Raw genomic sequence first — 19,150 nt, 5'->3', positions numbered from 1 at the left:
AGTTCAATAAAGTTTATTTTTGAAATTAGTTGTAATACAAGTTCTTTACAAGTTATTAGACTATTTGAAGTGCAAATATTTTGTAAATAAACTTCCTCATGTTAAAATGTCCTTTAAAATATTCATACAGACCAGCTAGTGATCAATTCTGCTATTATTACTCTCCGATACTTTATCTTTGCTGAACCTCTCTCTGCTTTCTCTAATCCTCTCTAATTTCCATTCTCTCTCTATATATAGATGTGTACATATCTTTACCTCTTTCTGTCTCAGTCTCTACCTCTCTTTCTTAATAGAATGTATACAATTTAGATGAGATATACAATTCACAATCATGATTAATATTGACAATGTATTACATATTAATATTTTTGTCAATGCGTGTTTGTGAAAACACATTATAAATAATTTAAATGTTCAATTACACACCTGAGAATGGAAATTCAGAAACTGTCCTTTGGGCACAAAACCACAGTAATCACGTTTGAAAATAAACACTTAAGCAATTAGCAATTGCACTAAACTAAAATTATGTTTGTAGAAAAGCACAGATTAAAAAGGCCATATACTTATGAAAATATCAAATCAATTATAAAAATCTGAATCAAGTAAATGATTCCCAGTGATCCCTCACAAATTGAATTAGTGAAGAGGTGATTAGATTGTGAGGACCGTATCCTCGTGAATGGATTGCTTCATTCATGGAATAATGAGCATGGTTCTGATGGATTTACAAGGAGAGTGAGTGAGCAGGTTAGCTCTCTCTTGCTCAAGCCATTTTCCATGTGATACCCTGCATTGGTGTACAGCCACATAATGAGCATGGTTCTGATGGATTTACAAGGAGAGTGAGTGAGTAGGTTAGCTCTCTCTTGCTCAAGCCATTTTCCATGTGATACCCTGCATTGGTGTACAGCCACCACAAGCAAGGCTCTCAACAGATGTGTTCCCTGTACTTTGGACTTACCAGCTTCCAAAACTGTAAGAAATAAATTTCATGTCTTTATAAATAACCCAGTTTCACGTATTCTGTTATAAACAACAGAAATGGACTAACACAGCTTAGTTCCAATAAAATTTTATTTACAAAAATGGGCAGTTGACAGGATTTAGCCCACGGAATGTAGTATGCTCACCACTACCCTAGACTAATTTTACAAGTGGCATTACTGGAATTAATTGTATGTCCTTCCTTAAAATAACAAAATATTGTCAAATTGAAAACCTAACAGGTATGTAAATTTATATTCTCACTAGTAGTGTACGAACTTTCTTCTTTCTTTACAACTTGGTGTAGACAGAATACTTCATTTTAGCCATTGTGATTAGTGTGAAATGGTTCATAGTACTAACATGTGGATTTCTCTATCAACTAGTGAAATTTAATGGATTCTAGTTTTCTATGAATTCTACTCAGTTTCCTTTTAGGTTGTCCTTTTTTTTTCCTTATCCTGTTATAGAAATTCTTTATGTATTCTATATACTAACACTTTCTAAAAGAATATACAACTCAGTAAGAATTATCATAAAGATGTCCAAAAATAGCATAAATATATTCCTGTATATTTCTTCTAAAGATGCAAAAGTTCTGCTTTTCACACTTAGGTCTTTCCTCCACCTGGAATTACTGTGTGTGATATGAGATAGAAGTCCGTTTTTTTTTTTTTTCCAAATGGAAAACCGATGTTACCAGTATCATTTATTGACTGCTTCATTTTTCCCCCGACACATGGCCTTTCTATCATGTATCTAATTTCTATAAAGGTATGGATCTGTTTCTGAGTTCTATTTTTGTTCCATTGTTTGCCTATCCCTGAATCAATTCTAAAGTCAGGTTTACAATAACTGTATAATAAGTTTGTATTTATAGTATTTTAATTATTGTTCAGTTGAAGATATAATTTCCATTATGGCTTTTCTTTTTCCTTACATAGGAGAATCTGTGAACTATGTTTTTATATTTCTAACTGTATTGGTTTCTTTTATTTATATATTTGTCACTGATGGAGTTTGGATGTGTTGTCCCCTCCAAAACTCATGTGGAAATCTGATCCCCAATGTGGCAGTGTTGGAAACTGATTGATTCGGGGGGGTGGATCCCTCATGAATAGATTAATTCTCTCTCTGGGGGAGGAGGGACTGAGTGAGATCTTGCTCTGTTAGTTCCTGCGAGGGCTGGTTATTTAAAAGACCCTGGCACCTTCTCTCTCTCTCTTGCTTCCTTTAGCCATGTGATCTGGTTGTACCTGCTGGCTGCCTGCCACTTTCCACCATGAGTAGAAGCAGCCTGAGGCCCATGCCAGATGCAGCTGTCCCAGAATCGTAAGCCAAATAAACCTCTCTTCTTTATAAATTACCCAGTCTCAAGTATTTCTGTTATAGCAACACAAAATGGACTAAAACAGTCACTGATGTTTAGTTGTAATAAGAGACTATGTTCTATAAGATACCAGTTCTTTACAATTTATTAAATTTATACAATTTATAAAATTTCTTAAGAGAATTTTTTGTTGGATCTGACAACCTCCATCTTTTCATAATTCAGTTGATTTACATTTATTATGATTACTAATATTAGACATATTCCCAGGCTATATTGTTTTAGCAGTGACAAAATGCTGAGGATAGAAGAAATAACATATATAGACTTTGAATGATCAACTGATGAAACTAAATAAGGAAAGAACTCTAGAAAATTAAGAGAGAGGAACCATAAAAGAACAGAAGCACACAAACACACACACACAGATGCACACACAAAGTAGGGGGAGAAAAAAATATCAAATCAAAAGAAAATTTAAAAAGCAAATAGACATGAAAGAGTACTGAAACATCATGAATGCTTAGAACTGGAACGTGCAAAGGCCAGAATGCAGTGAGTTGAGGAGTGAACAGAGGATGCAAGTGGGTAAAGAGTACAGTACCCTCCCCTACTCTAAAATTTGTAAACGCCAGTAAGATAATGATAAGTTCCATCTTAAGCATATGCTGTAACTTTACATACTGACCAATAACAGCATAAGGCTATTATAAGTTGTAAGTCATTTTAAAAACTGAACATCCAGAACATAAAGACAAACATCTAAAATTTGTAGTTGGGTTTAAATTTGAATTCCCATAGTGTTTTCAGCTGTAACAGTCATTAAAACAAATATTAAGTAGCTATCCTATGGCCTATATGTAGGAAAAGTGAGAGAGACTTGTGTGAAACTGAAGAGTTACAGAATCCATATATTCCAAGATTTGAAAAATTACTTACAGGAAATTTAATCCAACTTCCTACTTTCATAGATGGGGTCATAGATAAACTCAGTGAATTTCCTGTTTCTAAGCTTGCTAGGGGCAGAGCCCATTCAAGGATGCAGCTTCCAGTAGAGTGTTTTCACTACCACTAAAAAATCTCCATTTATACAGTAAACTTCTTGTGTTATTTCTGTAATTTGTCTTGCAAACAGGGAAATCACTCTCTATTGCAAAGCTTAGAATATAAACATGATTTCAAGGACATTAACTTAGGAAAAACAGTGTATTCTTTATTGCCTGACTACATTAATTATAAGTCAATGGTTGTAACCAATTTCTGAAGAATTATATCTACTCACTTAAACATGACCAAATTGCAGGACTGCACTTAGAATGATTTCTCATTTACTTTGATTAACTAAGTTTATCTTAAAGTACTAAAATTTATTTGATTATACCCTTTTTGCTAATAAAAGCTGGTCTCCTCTGAGTAAATTCCAATCAGAGTGTTTCTTCTATAATGAAGAAAGATGTGGCTTATGAAGCAGGTATGCAGCAATTAAAGAAACAACACCCTTGGAATATACAGGAATAGTTAAGCTCAAACACATTCAAGTTGGTACTCAAAGGAGACTAGGCAACAAATTTAGCAAAGTATTAGCATTGCAAAAATTGCCAAAAAGTGGAAAGCTTATGAACAGATCAGCAGAGTGCCAACAAACCCAATTATTATAAGATCATAAAGCCCTGTTACACAAAGAAGCTCACTCAAACAGAAATTGCAGAACAACAAAGCCACTGCATATTCCAGCCACTTTGGAGAGAAGACGTTGGGCTCTCTCTTACTAGGGACTGGGAAAGTTTCACTAACGAACTAAAACTGATTCTAGAGATTCATATTCTAACAGATTATTAAAATAACAAACTTACTAAACATGCAAATTTTTTCCCATTTTATAGGTGGGGAACACTTCTGAAGCAATATTTAAAAAAAAAAAAAAATGAGAGCACCAAAATTCAAACTCAAATGTTATGCTTTCAAACACCATGCCCTTTTCATTATACCATATATAAAAAACAACCCTTGAAGGCAAGACATCAAAGTGAAATTTTCTTCTTTTATAGTCCAATAAATGGATGTTAGTCGTGGATTATGGAAGGTTGCAGGAAGTACTAAGTTACGGGTCTGAGACTGAAGTTTTACAATCTGCGTAGGATGGTCTCTTCGATAAATGGTGTTGGGAAAAGTGGACATTCATATGCACACGAATGGAATTTCACCCTCATTTTACATCACATACAAAAATCAACTCAAAATGAGTTAAAAGCCTAAATGTAAGGCTTGAAACCATAAAACTCCTAGAAGAAAACACAGGAAAAGCCTCTTGACACTGGTCTTGGCAATGATTTTTTTTTTAAAGTACCACACCAAAAGCTCAGGTGAGAAAAGCAAAAATAAACAAGTGGGACTACAACAAATTAGAATGCTCCTGCACAGCACAGGAAACACGGGGGAAAAAATTGTATATTTGACAAGAGGTTAATATCCAAAACATATAAAAACTCACAATTCAATAGTAAAAAAACAAATAAGTTGATTAAAATTGGCAAAGGACCTGAAAACACGTTTATCCAATGAACACATAAAAATATATGAAAAGGTGCTCAACATCTCTAATCATCAGGGAAATAGAAACCAAAACCACAGTGAGATACAGCCTCACACCAATTAGGATGGTGATTATCAAAAAGACAGATAACAAGTGTTGGCCGAGATATGGAGAAAAGGGAATTCTTGTACACTATTGGTGGGAATGGAAATTGATGCAGCCATTCTGGAAAAGAGTGTGGAGGTTCCTCAAACAATTAAAAATAAAACTAACTACATATGACCCATCAATCCCTCTGCTGAGTATGTACGCAAAGGAAATGAAATCAACACCAAAGATATCTGCACTCCATTTTCATTGTGGCATTATGCACAATAGTCAAGATATGGAAACAAGCTAAGTGTCTGTTGGAAGACAAATGGATTTTAAAAATGTGGTATATGTATACGAGTAAATATTATTCAGCCTTAAAAAAGGAGATCCTGCCATTTGCAACAACATGGATGAGTCTGGAGTACATTATGCTAAGTGAAATAAGCCAGACACAGATAAACATATACTACATGATCTTACATATGGAATCTAAGGGAGGAAAAAAGATAAATACATAGAAATAGAGAATGGAACAGTGGTTACAAGACATGAGGCAGGAAGAGGGAGCAAGTGGGGAGATGTCAGGCAAAGGGTAAAGTTTCAGATGCGCAGGATAAATAAATATAGAGATCTAAGGTATAACATGAATACTATAATTATAACATTGTATTGTATACTGGAAATTTGCTGAGAGTAGATTTTAGTTGCTCTTACTGCAAAGAAAAAAAAGGTAACTATATGAGATGATAGATATGTTAATTTGCTTGACTACAGTAACCATTTTAATATTTATAGGTATACCAAAACATCATGCTGTACACCTTAAATATATACAATAAATTTTTATTCACATTTAAAACTGACTCAAACACAAGATCAAAAATTAACAACAATAATAAATTGAGTAATATAAAATAGATGTTAAAAGCATGAACTCTTAATTCAGGTAGATCAGGTACCTAACTTTGAGCGGGTTAGTTAATCTCTCCTTATATCAGTACACTTATCTGTATAGCAGTGATAAAATAGAACCTACTTCCTAGGGCTCTTCTAAGGATGAAGTGAGATTATATGTGTCAAGTTTTTAGAAAACAGTTTGGTCATCAAAGAAGGTAGCCTGTCATAAATCACTTTCAAGTGATCCTTCTCCTTCCCCCTATATTCATCAAAAGGGCAGCCTGATAAGGGAGGGATACCCAGCAATAAAAGGTCATGAAGTAAAGTGCCAAGAGGAGGGATGTGTACAATGCCACAAGAAAATGCCATCAGATTGTAAGCCACCTGTGTTTCTGGTAACTGTGCAATAATGTTCGTTGAGAAGAAATCACAAATGTGCCTCATGAAAGATCCAATATTTATCTACTAGCCATACAAATGGCATTGATTGCCAAGACAGAACTATCAGTAGAACCAGGTAAGTAAAAAGGTATTTGCCCCTTCTTTGAATCTCCCTTCCCCTTATCTTAATTCTGGAAAACCCAGAAAGAGGGGTGGGAAAGGAGATCATGGCCTATCCCCCATGGTACATCCCTTAGCTGTGAGCCCAGCTGGGGAAAAGAGAGCAGGTCTGAATAGCATAGGAGTTTAAACTGGACTGGACTGGACTCTGTAAACTATGGGATGCACTGAGATATTGCCATGATGTGGAGAAGGGAGTTCCAAAGAATAAAGTGTTGCTGTGTTTGGTCAGCTGAATTTCAAAAGCCCCTTGGATGAAGTTCAAACACTCTCACAGCCTCAAAGCCCTGCATGATCCCTTCCTCCCTTACCCTCTAGACTTGTCACCAGCAATCACCCACCACACACACACACACACACACACACACACACACTTTATTCTGCAGCAGTACTGATATACGTGCAAGGCCTCTGATGTGGCATGCTCCACCTCACTACACAAACTCATTGATCTCGCTGGAGGAGTCACTCTTCTCTGTCAGCTCCCTACATCTGGACAACTTTTACTCCATACTGAGAACAAGGGTCATAACCACCTTCTTCAATGCTGCGTCACCAGCATCTCAAAAAGTGCATGCATATGGAAAATATATAATACTTAGTCCATGAATGAATGAATGAAGGGAGTCATTAGAAATTTAATGTAGTAACAAGAATTCTGAGCAACAAGGTCTCCAATAGCACATATGGAGAAAGGCATCAGGAGAGACAGATGGCAGAAAAGCTCTGGCAGACAGTCACCTGAGCGTAATACCCTAATCGTTAAATTTGCAGGTGTGAAGTGTCTTTTGAGTGTGTATGTGTGTGTATGCATTTGTGTGTGTTTGCGTAGCTATATTAAACTGATCACAGTAGGCTTTTATTATGTGTAAGCTATATTTTAAAGAATGTCAACATATATCAAAAAAGCTGTGCAACAAGCTCTCTGGTAACAGAAATCTACTATGTTTTAAAGTTTTATTTGAGGACACGTCTGTGTGTACTTTTTTTTTTTTTTTGAGCAATTAGCCTAACACCCTTCATAACCTGGCTCTGAGTACTTTTCCAGTTTCATCTCTCTCAAAATCCCTATGATCACTGTAGGCTCCAGCTATACTGAACTTTTTTACATTTTACTGAACTCAACAAGCTCTTCCAATTTGTTCTAAAATACTCTTTCTCCATTATGTAGCTGGATAATCCTTATTTGCTCCTCAGTTATCTTCTTTTCCTAGAAACCCTCCCAAACTCTATATCTTCCACCCACATCCCTCCTGATACCCTATTAATTCAACAATTCTTCAATAAAAGTATCATCACACTTCTAAAATTGATGACTTTTCTTAGCTGTCCCCCACTACTCTGTGAGCAATTTGGGGGCAATCCCTGGTTTTTCTTAGATGTTTCAGCTCCCAATGCTGTGACAGGCACAGCGTATGTACTTAGTACATCTTGTTGAAATAAATAGACACAAGTCACATCATCCAGCAGCTAAGCCTGAAGAAAAATGACATGTAAAGGTTGTTATAATCCTGTGTGCAATATCATAAAAAAAAGTATAAACACCATGTTGTGGAGCACAAGAAAAAGGACCGTGTACTTGGAGTAAGCTAAAAAGACATCAGAGAAAATGAAACTTGAGCTTGGCCTTGAATAAATAAAAGATCTCCAGTTGGCAAAGGAGGAGGGAAGCATAACAGGAACAGAGAAAAACATGTGCAAGGCCAGAGAGTTGTTAACGATAATGACATGTTTGGAGAACAGTGAGAAGTTCAATGAGATAGTTAAAAATAAAAGCCTCACTGATAGTTACAACGCCTGACACCTACTGCCCCTGTCTCGCCTCCTCTCCTCAACCACACAGCTTAAAAAAGTTGACTGCACTCTTTCCCCATTTCCTCACCTCCCACAAACCTCCACCCACTGCAATCTGCTTGCTTTTCCACAATCAGCAAATACCTCCTTGTTCTTCATCTAATGACATATTTAAACCCTTTTCTTGGCTTTACCACGATAAATGACACAATTGTTCTCTCCTTACTTTTGTAATGCTCTCCTGCACTGGCGTTCTTAAGACCACATTCTCCTAGTGCTGTGGAAAACCTGGGAAAATCCTCACTGCGGCATCTGAGACTTCCCATGCCAGTCAACAATCTACATGTACTGATATCTCCTGGAAAAAGTATGGGAGTAACCCAGTGCTTAATATCTGTTATTCTTAATCTATACATGCAAGTTCTATGTGGCTCTCCCAAAAAGATGGGCTCCACACTTACAACCTAGAAGAAGAACATGCAGCCTCTGCAATTTTTATTTTAAAATTTGCTTTATGTTTAAAAATCATAGTTGTTATTTAGTTTATACAAAATAATGGGGAGGGTGGTAGAGAATGCCATTCTATGTCCCTAGGAAACCAAGAGAGCTATGACTGGATGTACCAAGTTCCCACAACCTCCCTCTCCAGAAAGGTAATGGAAGGTAGTGGATGACCTCTTGTCTGGAACTGTCACACCCTCCATAGGTGAGATTTGACTCTAGGCAAAACTCATGGGTTTATACTATTACCAAATGAACCATACTGTATTCTTGAGTCTATGAAATCTCACCTTGACAGAGAGCTGTGGTACAGATATCTGACTACTGCACATCATTGATCTGATCCAGATTAAAAGGCAGCGGTCTCTGAATTTTGCGGTTAAGGATCAAAGCACAGTCTAATCTGAAAGGGGAATTGCCTTTCATTTTGACACACATCTATGGTTGCTCCTTCTCGGTATTCTCTGCAATCTTTTTTCATCCTTTTTCTGTCCTTTAAGTATTGCTGTTCTAGAATTTCTGTAAGAATATGATGACCATTTCACTCTAATCTCTTTACTTGTGCAGTTGTATTTATGCCTTTGGTTTCAAACATCACAGGAATCCACTCTAAGCCCCCCTGCTGAGCTCCAGCTCTGTGACTGCTACCTAGACATCTCCAATTAAACAGACCCTAACTCGACAAGTCCAAAACATAAATATTCATCTTCCAAATTACAAAACACAAGCAAACAAAACTTTTCCTCCTGCGTTTTATATGGCAGTGAACTGTACCAGCAGCCGCCCGATCCCCCAAGCCTTTATTCTGTACTTCTTCAACCCCTACCCCCAACAGATCACCAGGTTTTGTCAATCTACCACATAGGGTTCTTTTCAATCTTTTCAGTTCTCTCTATCTTCAGTATCCCTGCCCTGGCCCAGTCCACAATCATCTCTTGCCTGGAATACAACAGCTTACTATCTAGTTTTTCCCTGCCCCATATTCTAATATTGGATTACAGAAAATCTGATTCTATCACATGCCCTGTATCTTCCTCCAACCCTCCAACAACCTTAGAATGGATTTTTGCTGCCCTCAGCATAAAGGCAAATACCTTAACCTATTGAGATGCAGACTGTCAAACTCCAAAGCTAGCAATTATGAGTCTATAGATCTTAGAAGAGGCCCAGGAAACAACTAGTTTAATAAATATTCTAGGTGTTCCAATGCAGGTATCTATGAATCACATTTTGAGGAACAGTATTGTAAATTCTAGAAGGATCCTCAAAAATATTTGCTCGAATGGATGGATGATACCGAGTCTAATTCCTAAACTTCCAAGATATCAATAACCTTCCAGTAACAAACTTTTATATGCCAGCTTTAAAGTAAGTAAACATTATTACTTTACCTTTGATATACAGTGTTTGCCATGTTTGTAGCAGGCTTCCTTAGCCAGCTACATTTGCAAATAACATCTGATAAAGGACAACAGATAAGTCCATTGTCAATTTTTGACCAGATATTAACATCTAATAACTCTCTAAACCTCCCTATGATGTTAACTACTGACCTCCGTGATATCTCAATAGCTTCCAAGGATTCTAAGAGATAATGCACTCTACATTTTCATAGAGGAAGAAAAGTATTAACCAAGAAAATCAATATGATCAATAGACCAAGGTCACACTTACCTGACTGCCTGCTTCTTAACAGCCTGAATTAATCTGTTTTTGTGTTGCTATAACAGAATACCTGAAACTGGGTAATTTATAAAGAAAAATGGCATTTGTTGCTTACAGTTTCTGAGGCTGGGAAGTCCCAAGTCCATCTGGTGGTGGCAACAGGGAACCAGGGCTCTCACATTGCAAGATGGTGGAAGCAGAGAGAGCAGAGACAGACAGACTCTCCTCTTAAAGCCCTCAGAACCATGCCCTTGACCACGATTTTTAATCTATTCACTATAGCATGGTCCTACAATACAATCACCTCTTTAAGGCTCCACCTTCCAATTCCCATAATAGGATTTCCCACCCTCTTACCAGTCACAGCTAAGTTTCTAATACATAATACTTGAGGGACATAATTCAAGCTTCAGTGAGTTTTGGGGGACATAATTCAATACACTGCATTCCACCTCTTGCCCCCTAAAACTCATGTCTTTTCACAAGCAAATACATTCATTTCATCCCCAATGTCTTAACTTGTTTCAACTCAAAAGTCCAGAGCTCAAAGTCCCATCTGTGAAATCTGTACAATTTATCAACTTCCCAGATACAATGGTGGGACAAACATAGGGTATATATTCCCGTTCCAAAAGGGAGAAATAGGACAAAAGAAAGGTGTTCCAGGTCCTAAGCAAGTCCAAAACCCAGTAGAGCAGGCATTAAATCTCAAAGCTTGCAAATCAGGTACCTTGACTTCATGTTCGACATCCTCTGCACGCTGGTGCAGGGGTTGGGCCCCCAAGTCCTCAGGCAGCTCCACCCCTGTGGTTTTTCTGGTCTCAGGTGCTTCAGATCTCACAGGCTGGCGTTGCACTCTGGTAGTTCCACAGGTCTGGGGTCTCCATGGCAGTCCCACTCTCCCCCAAGTCCTCAGGCAGCTCCACCCCTGTGGTTTTTCTGGTCTCAGGTGCTTCAGATCTCGCAGGCTGGCGTTGCACTCTGGTAGTTCCACAGGTCTGGGGTCTCCATGGCAGTCCCACTCTCACGGCTCCATTAGGCATGGTGCTGATGGTTTTTGTGCTGCAACTCCGACTCCACATTTCCACTCGGCATTGCTCTAGCAAAGGTTGTCTGCAGTGACTCCATCCCTGTGGCAGATCTCTTCCCGGGCCTCCAGACTTTCCCAAACATCCTCTGAAATCAGTTTGGAGACTCCCAAGCCTCCACAGCTCCAGCATTCTGCAAGCCTGCAGACCTAACACCACGTGGATGCCACCAAAGCTTCCCACTTGTATCTTCCAAGCTGCGGGTCCAGCCATACCTGGGGCCAATTTACCCATAGCTGGAGCAGCCAAAGCAGCTGGGGTGCTGGTGCTAGAAGCAGCTTCTTGAGATGGCCCTGAGCAGTGAGGCTGTGGAGGGTGGGTGTCTTGGGCCTGTTTCCCAAGATCATTTTGTCTCTCTAGGCCTCTGGGCCTGTAATGGAAGGGTTGGTCCCAGAGGCTTCTGCAATGCCTTCAGGGCCTTTTCCTCCTTCTCCTGATAATCTCATTCTTCTGTGTAAATCTTCTTAAAACCATTGAATTTTTCTTCTGAAAATTCTCTCTGCTTCTCTTCCACATGGCCAACCTGCAAATTTTCCAAATCTTTACACTCTGCTTCTTTTTTAAATTCTGGATTTACAACATGCCTTTGCCACCATAACTCAGAGCAGGCTGTTAGAAGTAACCATGCAGCTTCCTTAATGCTTTGCTACTTAGAAATTTCTTCCACCAAATACTCTGGTTTACAACTCCTGAGTTCGAACTTCCACAAAGTCCTAGGGCATGGACACAATGCAGCCAAGTTCTTTGCCAGTTCACAGTAAGGGTAAGCTTTGCCCCAGTTGCCAATAAGCTCTTCTGATTTCTATCTGAGACCTCCTTAGAACGGTTTTTACAGTGCATATTTCTATCAGCACTCTGCTGGCCACCATGTAACCAGGCTCTAAGACATTCCAAACTTTTCCTCATCTTTTTGTCTTCTTCTGAGTCCTCCAAACTCCTCCAACCTTTGTCCAGTACCCAGTTCCAAAGCCATTTCCACATTTTCAAGTATTTTTATAAGCAACACCCCACTTCTCTGGTACCAATTTTCTGTATTAGTCTGCTTTATGTTGCTATAACAGAATACCTGAAACTGGGGGATTTATAAAGAAAAATGGCATTTATTGCTTACAGTTTCTGACATTGGGAAGTCCAAAGTCCATCTGGTGGTGGCAACAGTGAACCAGGGTTCTCACATTGCAAGATGGTGGAAGCAGAGAGAGCAGAGACAGACAGACTCTCCTCTGAAAGCCGTCTGAACCACACCCTTGACCACCATTTTTAACCCATTCAGTACAGCATGTTCCTACAATACAATCACCTCTTTAAAGCTCCACCTTTCAATTCCCATAATAGGACTTCCCACCCTCTTAACAGTCACAGTGGGAGCTATGTTTCTAACACATAATACTTGCGGGACATAATTCAAGCTTCAGTGAGTTTTGGGGAACATAATTCAATCCACTACACAGTTTAATGATGAACATTGGATCAGAAATCTCAAGATTACTTTGAATTTTCTCTTGTTCAAGCTCTAACCCCTACATGCAGCAAACAATCATTTAAGCTAAGGTTGAGTCTAGGCTTAGGCTCAATAATTGGTAGCTGCTATACCAGTAATGCTTGAAGGATATGCACACACTGAAAATGTTATAATTATAGGAAAAGACATTCTATGCAGAAAACAAGGAGGAAAAAAATGAAAATATAAAACAAAGGAGTGAGTAAGGAATTGCTGAAATGTACATGCCTACTACAAAGTTTGTCAATTTTCAGCTACTAGTACATTCCAAAGTTTAATTACCTTCTTACTCATGAGTTTTTTTTTAAATGTTGAAGGACAAGATTTTCAAACTTAATTTCAGATACTGTAATTAGAATCTTTAATTATAACTTAGATCTGAAACTTTCTTTGGACAATTACATTGGTTAGTAATTCTGAGATATTTCTGTGTGTGTGTGTGTGTGTGTGTGCATGTTTGTCCTTTTAATTCTTAATTCTTTTTGCTATGCTGCTTTTTCCTCTCAGGCGAATGTCATAACATATCTACATCACTGACCTGAACAGGAGAACTTACGGGTTTAGGTTTAGCTACTGAGTATGCATACTTTTTCCTCTCAGGCAAATGTCATAACATATCTATATCACTGACCTGAACAGGAGAACTTACGGGTTTAGGTTTAGCTACTGAGTATGCATACTGCATAGAAATAACAGTGTATCAGGTAAGTTAAGATAAGTGAAATTAAATTTATTCTCTACTTGGTCCCTCTAACAAATTGCTTTTGTAAGGCATTAATTAGATATCTCCATATCCACTTCTACTTATAGGTGATATATGGGTATGTTTTCTCTTCATATCATAATATTTCTATTTAGAGTGTCACAGCCAACTTTCATTTCTTGACCTGTCTATACTTTTCTATATTTATTTTGCCTTTTAGCAAAAGCAATGTGAAGATTGCAACCACTCCTCCTGATCATCATGAAGACCAAATAGTTTTCTTCACAAAATGTATGTATGGTTTTTAATTGAGTTCCTTCTTTCCTAATAGATGTACTGTGAAGTGTGCATATTTGTGTCTGTATTACATGTGTATAAAAATTATTCAACTTTAATTTTCTCCAGCTTCATCTCCTCCACATTTGAATGAATATCAAATTGTACTTGTTGAGTGATCAGACTATCTCCTTGTCCTCACTCTAAATCCTCCCTATATTAGACATCATTTTGTATGCCAGTTATCAGGTATTGTCCCTCAACTCCAAATCCACCTCCTTTTCCCCTTCTTTGTGATGCAGAAGATGGACCCTGTAAACATTACCTCTTTGCTAGTTCACACAATGCTAGGTTTTTTCAAAAGAGGGTGCTGGAGGGATATTTCAATGTCATAGCAAGAGAAGGAAGCTTTTCTTTCTGGTTCTCTTCCTGGTTCAGGTGCACTGTCATTCTCTGGCACAGCTTCAAAGTCTTCAGCCACCAAGCAGGCTATCCTATGAACCAGCTTCAGCATGTACCCTCACATGCTTCTTCACCACCAACAGTTGCATGTTCCCATAGTAGCAACACCCACCCTAAGGAGGTCTGAATTCACTGCTTTTGGACAGAAGGGCACTCTTCCATGTCCTTAGTTCCTTCCTGGTTCATGATACTGCACTACTTCTAGGCAGATGCCATCAAGCCTTTCAAGAGCTTGCACAGATGTTGAATATATATTTCACTCTGGAGAATATCTCTCTATATATGTGTGCACACATGTATTCATACTCATATATACACACTTTCACACACATGTTCTGAACTTTAAAAAGAAAACTAAAACATCTACATGAGTGATTTCTTTAAATCTTGTCAACTGAAATTCCACTCAACTCCATTTAATCTACATATAGTTGGGAATATAAGTGCATTTCAATGTTTACTATAATTTGTGGTAGGTTCCTCCTGAATGAGAAAGTATATCTTGAGCTAGCTAAAAATTTCCAATGTCCTTGAGTTTGATTTACTGATGAGACCAAAGTGTTTTGAGTTCAATTCACGTATGAAGGAGTTAGTTTAAACTCACTCTATTGCCAATGACTGTACATCTAATACCAGACACCAAAGGTAATCATATAAAATTTATCATTTGTATAATATTCTGCTAGTTTCTCGGTGGAGCACTACACAAAATCCTGACTCTCCGCACTTGATGCTACATAGAAGTTAGTTGTTTTTTCTTTTTCTATCTTTTTTATAAATTTAATGTTTGAATTGAAAAATACTTAATTGTACATATTTATGGGATACAGAGTTGATTATCAGGATTTGTGTACAGTGTGTGGTGATCAAATCAATATTATTAGCATGCTCATCATTACAATCAAAATTATTCTTTGTGTCCCTTACCTAATTACTCCCTCCTTCTCCCCCTTTCCCACCTCTAGCAACTACAGGTCTGTTCTATCCTAGAAGTTAAGTGTTTTTTCTCACTGTGTCTCTATTATTTGGAATCATTTACTAAGACAAGTTGCACTAAGACAAGGAGTATCTATCAAGGCAAGATTATCTTTACAGACAACCGGTCACATTTGGAATACACACTCTTACTAAATATGTCTATGTCATCATTTCAAGGTCCTGTCTACTTAAATTAACCTATGGTAAGAAGCAGATTAATATTTCAGGTTAAAATATAATATAATGCAGGGACACAGGAGGGGTATGTTGAAAAGTGGGTTTTCTTGTTGTTCCAGAATTGTGCCTACAACTTGAAGTTGGGGGGCAGGGGAAAGCATTTAAATCTTCACATTCTAACTTGAAAGAAATTTAAAGACCTGACAGTGTTTGGTATCAACCACCACCCCAAAGGTGGGGATCACCCTCAACTCCATGGTGTCTCACATTTTCAGTCACCCAGGCCAATATAAGAAAACGACTATGATATTAGAGAAGTGTCTCTGTTGGAAGAAAAAGCAGACATTTTATGATAAAAGTGGCATTTATACTCCCTAATGGAAAGGTAGGGAGGTCCCAATAAATTGACTCATAATTTTTGTGAATGTTGGAATAAAGGGACAATCTTATTGTTGTTTGTTTATCCAGGTGGAAAATCTCCAAACTTGCCAACTTTCTTCTTTAGTTATTAGAGAGATAGAAGAAATTGGGGAGAAATGACATGGTGGGGATGACTGAGCTAAAAAGGGACAAGAACATCTGCTCTAATGCTCAATCCCTGGACCATAAAGAAGATAGACCTCAGAAGAGCAGTAGGGCCCTGGAGTGCAGGATGCCTGAGGGGAGAGTGAGATTATGAGCCACAGACTTGCCAGCGAGGTCGCTTACGACAAGGGATGTGCACATCAGGAGATTGCAAAGCAAGGCTGGCATCTGCTGGCAGAACCTGACAAGATACTAATGAATGAAAAATCATTTAAACAAACATTTCTGTTACAAAGCACTATATTAAGTAGTAGAAATGGAAGACTGATTACTAAAATTTTTATACTAAATTAAAAATTTACCCTTGATGATTCTAGCCCACTAGTTTCTAACCCACCAGACCAATTTCCCTTTCCTATCCTCATTTTAAATAAAGTAAGCACCAATTCCATAGTATCCAAGACTATCAAGGTTCTAGTTTTCTTTAGATTGATTTGCATGTGCCTGCTATGTGTGCTGACTGTATGTACTGTATGCATGTAGAGAGCATGACAAGGCACCCACCTTGCTCAGTGACAAAAGAAGTTTTTCTTCTATTAACACTGATCATGACCACATTCTGTAAGAAGCAGTGGTTTATAAAACTGAACAGACTTATGGAAGTCCAAGCAGGTGCCTCAGTCCCAGAAAATTGTTTTCAGTAATACGATTACTTTTATTTAAACAATCTTTACCACAATGTAGCTAGGTAGACAAGTTTTGAAAAGAATATAAAATGTACAGGGGTAATCTGAACACTCAAGCTGGAACTGAGCACAACAGCTTAAACGGGTTAACGTCCTTAACTCTTGATGTATTGGGCAGACTAACTAGACACAAAAGAGATACATAATTCTGTAACAGTAAAAATATTTTTTTTATTTTAAAATAATTTATTCAAAATTCCCCCCCCCCACACACACACTTCCCTTTATATAAAGTGAAAATGCTACTTAATGAAAAACTCACCATATCTATTTTAAAATAATTTATTCAAAATTCCCCCCCCACACACACACACACACTTCCCTTTATATAAAGTGAAAATGCTACTTAATGAAAAACTCACCATATCTGTATCTGAGACAGGGCCAAAACTGGTCACGTAGATGTTAGTGAAGACTTCAGTAATACTGTCTGATATGAGAAAAAGAGATTGAATAAAGATATTACATAATGAGAGCCACAGAAGAAAGAAGGGGTCAAGTACACGGTATGGTTAGAAAGCTGTGTGGTAAATTTAAGAGCATTGCTTTTTACTTTCTTTTCAACTTTCAAAACCAACAAATATAGCTATACTGCGCAGTTATTTCCCAGATTCTCACAATCCTAAATGAAAAATACCTGGAAGTATTACCACACCAGTACTTAGAAACTATACCTGATTAGGACATTATTTTTTAAGATTATATTGCTCAGAATGAATAGTTTCTTAGAAACCATCTTAAGTGAACTAGTTTACAATAAATTTACCACCAGTGCTGAAAATAAACTATGGTTGTTGTCTGATTTGGTCCTAAATTTGATGTTTAAACTAAATATTTCAGATTGTATTTCATGATGGCACAGGTTTAGTTTATAGATTGTAAATCAGTATATCTTCTCTGTAAAGCACAAAAACAGATTGTTAATCATCAATAAATAAACATATTTCGTATGAATATAAAAAGCTTTATTATTCAGTGACATAAAATAGATGCAAATAACTTGCATTAATCACAATGGATTACTTCCAAACAAGCTTGCCTTTAAACGTATTTAAGAATGCCTAAAATGCTAAGATTGAATTGAATTGGATTCTAAAATTAAATAACGTATTAATGGGATTCCTCTATTAACCAGGTGATTTAGATCTTTGATTTTTTTTTTTTAAAGCCAAATAGTGATGGGGAAGAAGCTCAGAGAAAGGATTTAAAAATAAAAATCCTTTCAATGTTCTCGTAGAGAAAAAAAAATACATCATTAATTTCTATCATCATGAAGTAAATACCTCATCTATTGTCAAATTTGTAATTCTACACAACAATATCATGAAATATATTTTATGAAATATTATACTGGTCACTAATTTACAACCATAAAATTAAATTATGTCTGGGATATTGTATCCACTAAGGTAAAAACAAAAAAATTTTAAAAGATTTTGATAAAACTGGGTAGAATTAGGATGCTTATTACATACCAGGAACTCTTCAAAAGACCTGAAATTCAATAATCTGCATGTCAAACCTATGCGATAGATTCTGTTATCATCCCTGTGCACATGTACAATGATGCACAGAAAGGTACAATAATGCACAGAAAGGTAAGTAAATATGCCCAATTACCCATGGCTTGTAGAATAGATAGAGCGAGGTTTTAGAACCCAAGAAATCTGGCTTCTGAGTCCTCAGGCTAAACCAAAGCAGGGTACCACGGTCAACAATAAACTTGAAACTAAAAGTAGTTTCTTATTAATTACATATTTCTATTCAGAATGCCCTGTGCCAAAGCATAGTTATGATGCTCCATTCAATTACATTATATACTATTTTATTCCTAAAACTGTATTTATGAAATTCTATTATTATAGACATTTATATATTTATAATATTATTTGCAGCTGCCACCTACCCCAAAGACCTGCAAAGGTCAGCTTCCTGGGCATGCAACTTGTGTAGTGCCATAGGATCCTGTGCTCAGAATAGTCCTAGGCTTGCATAATGTTCTGTTTTTTCTCTTTTAAAATTCTTAATTATTTTTTGAATAAAGGGCCCTATATTTTGGAATGGTCCACACAAACGATGTAGCAGGTGCCAGACCTGAATTATATATTTTATTAGAAGGAAATTGTGATTGTGAAAATAAGATCCAAGTCCCCTCCTTCTTCTTATTCACGACAAATTAATCATGCTATCATATTTATTAAGTAAACAACTGAATAAACTTTAGCTATTACAGAAATTTATTTTAAATGTTCCTGAGAAGAGAAATTAAGATATTAAAGTAGTTTTCACCCTAATAGAGGCAAGAGAAATTATTCTCCTTAGTCTGAATA

At 37.1% G+C, this 19,150-nt stretch overlaps 1 protein-coding gene across 4 annotated transcripts in view; it reads right to left on the bottom strand.

Moving 5' to 3' along the window:
• GABRA2 (gamma-aminobutyric acid (GABA) A receptor, alpha 2) overlaps window positions 1-19,150 on the bottom strand; it is a 147,893-nt gene that overhangs the window by 68,014 nt on the left and 60,729 nt on the right. For all 4 annotated transcript variants that reach the window (XR_550668.1, XM_008575269.1, XM_008575268.1 and 1 more), the window contains one exon: window positions 17,183-17,250. Coding sequence is in view for 3 of the 4 variants with exons in the window: in XM_008575269.1 (XP_008573491.1) it covers window positions 17,183-17,250 (68 nt within the window). In the remaining variant the exon portion in view is untranslated. The remainder of the gene's footprint in view (window positions 1-17,182; window positions 17,251-19,150) is intronic.

Source organism: Galeopterus variegatus, unplaced genomic scaffold (genome assembly GCF_000696425.1).
Source record: "Galeopterus variegatus unplaced genomic scaffold, G_variegatus-3.0.2 Scaffold1166, whole genome shotgun sequence".
In the NCBI taxonomy this organism is placed as follows: domain Eukaryota; kingdom Metazoa; phylum Chordata; class Mammalia; order Dermoptera; family Cynocephalidae; genus Galeopterus; species Galeopterus variegatus.
Note: the sequence above shows the minus strand (reverse complement) of the source record. Positions and strands in the feature narration are given on the sequence as shown.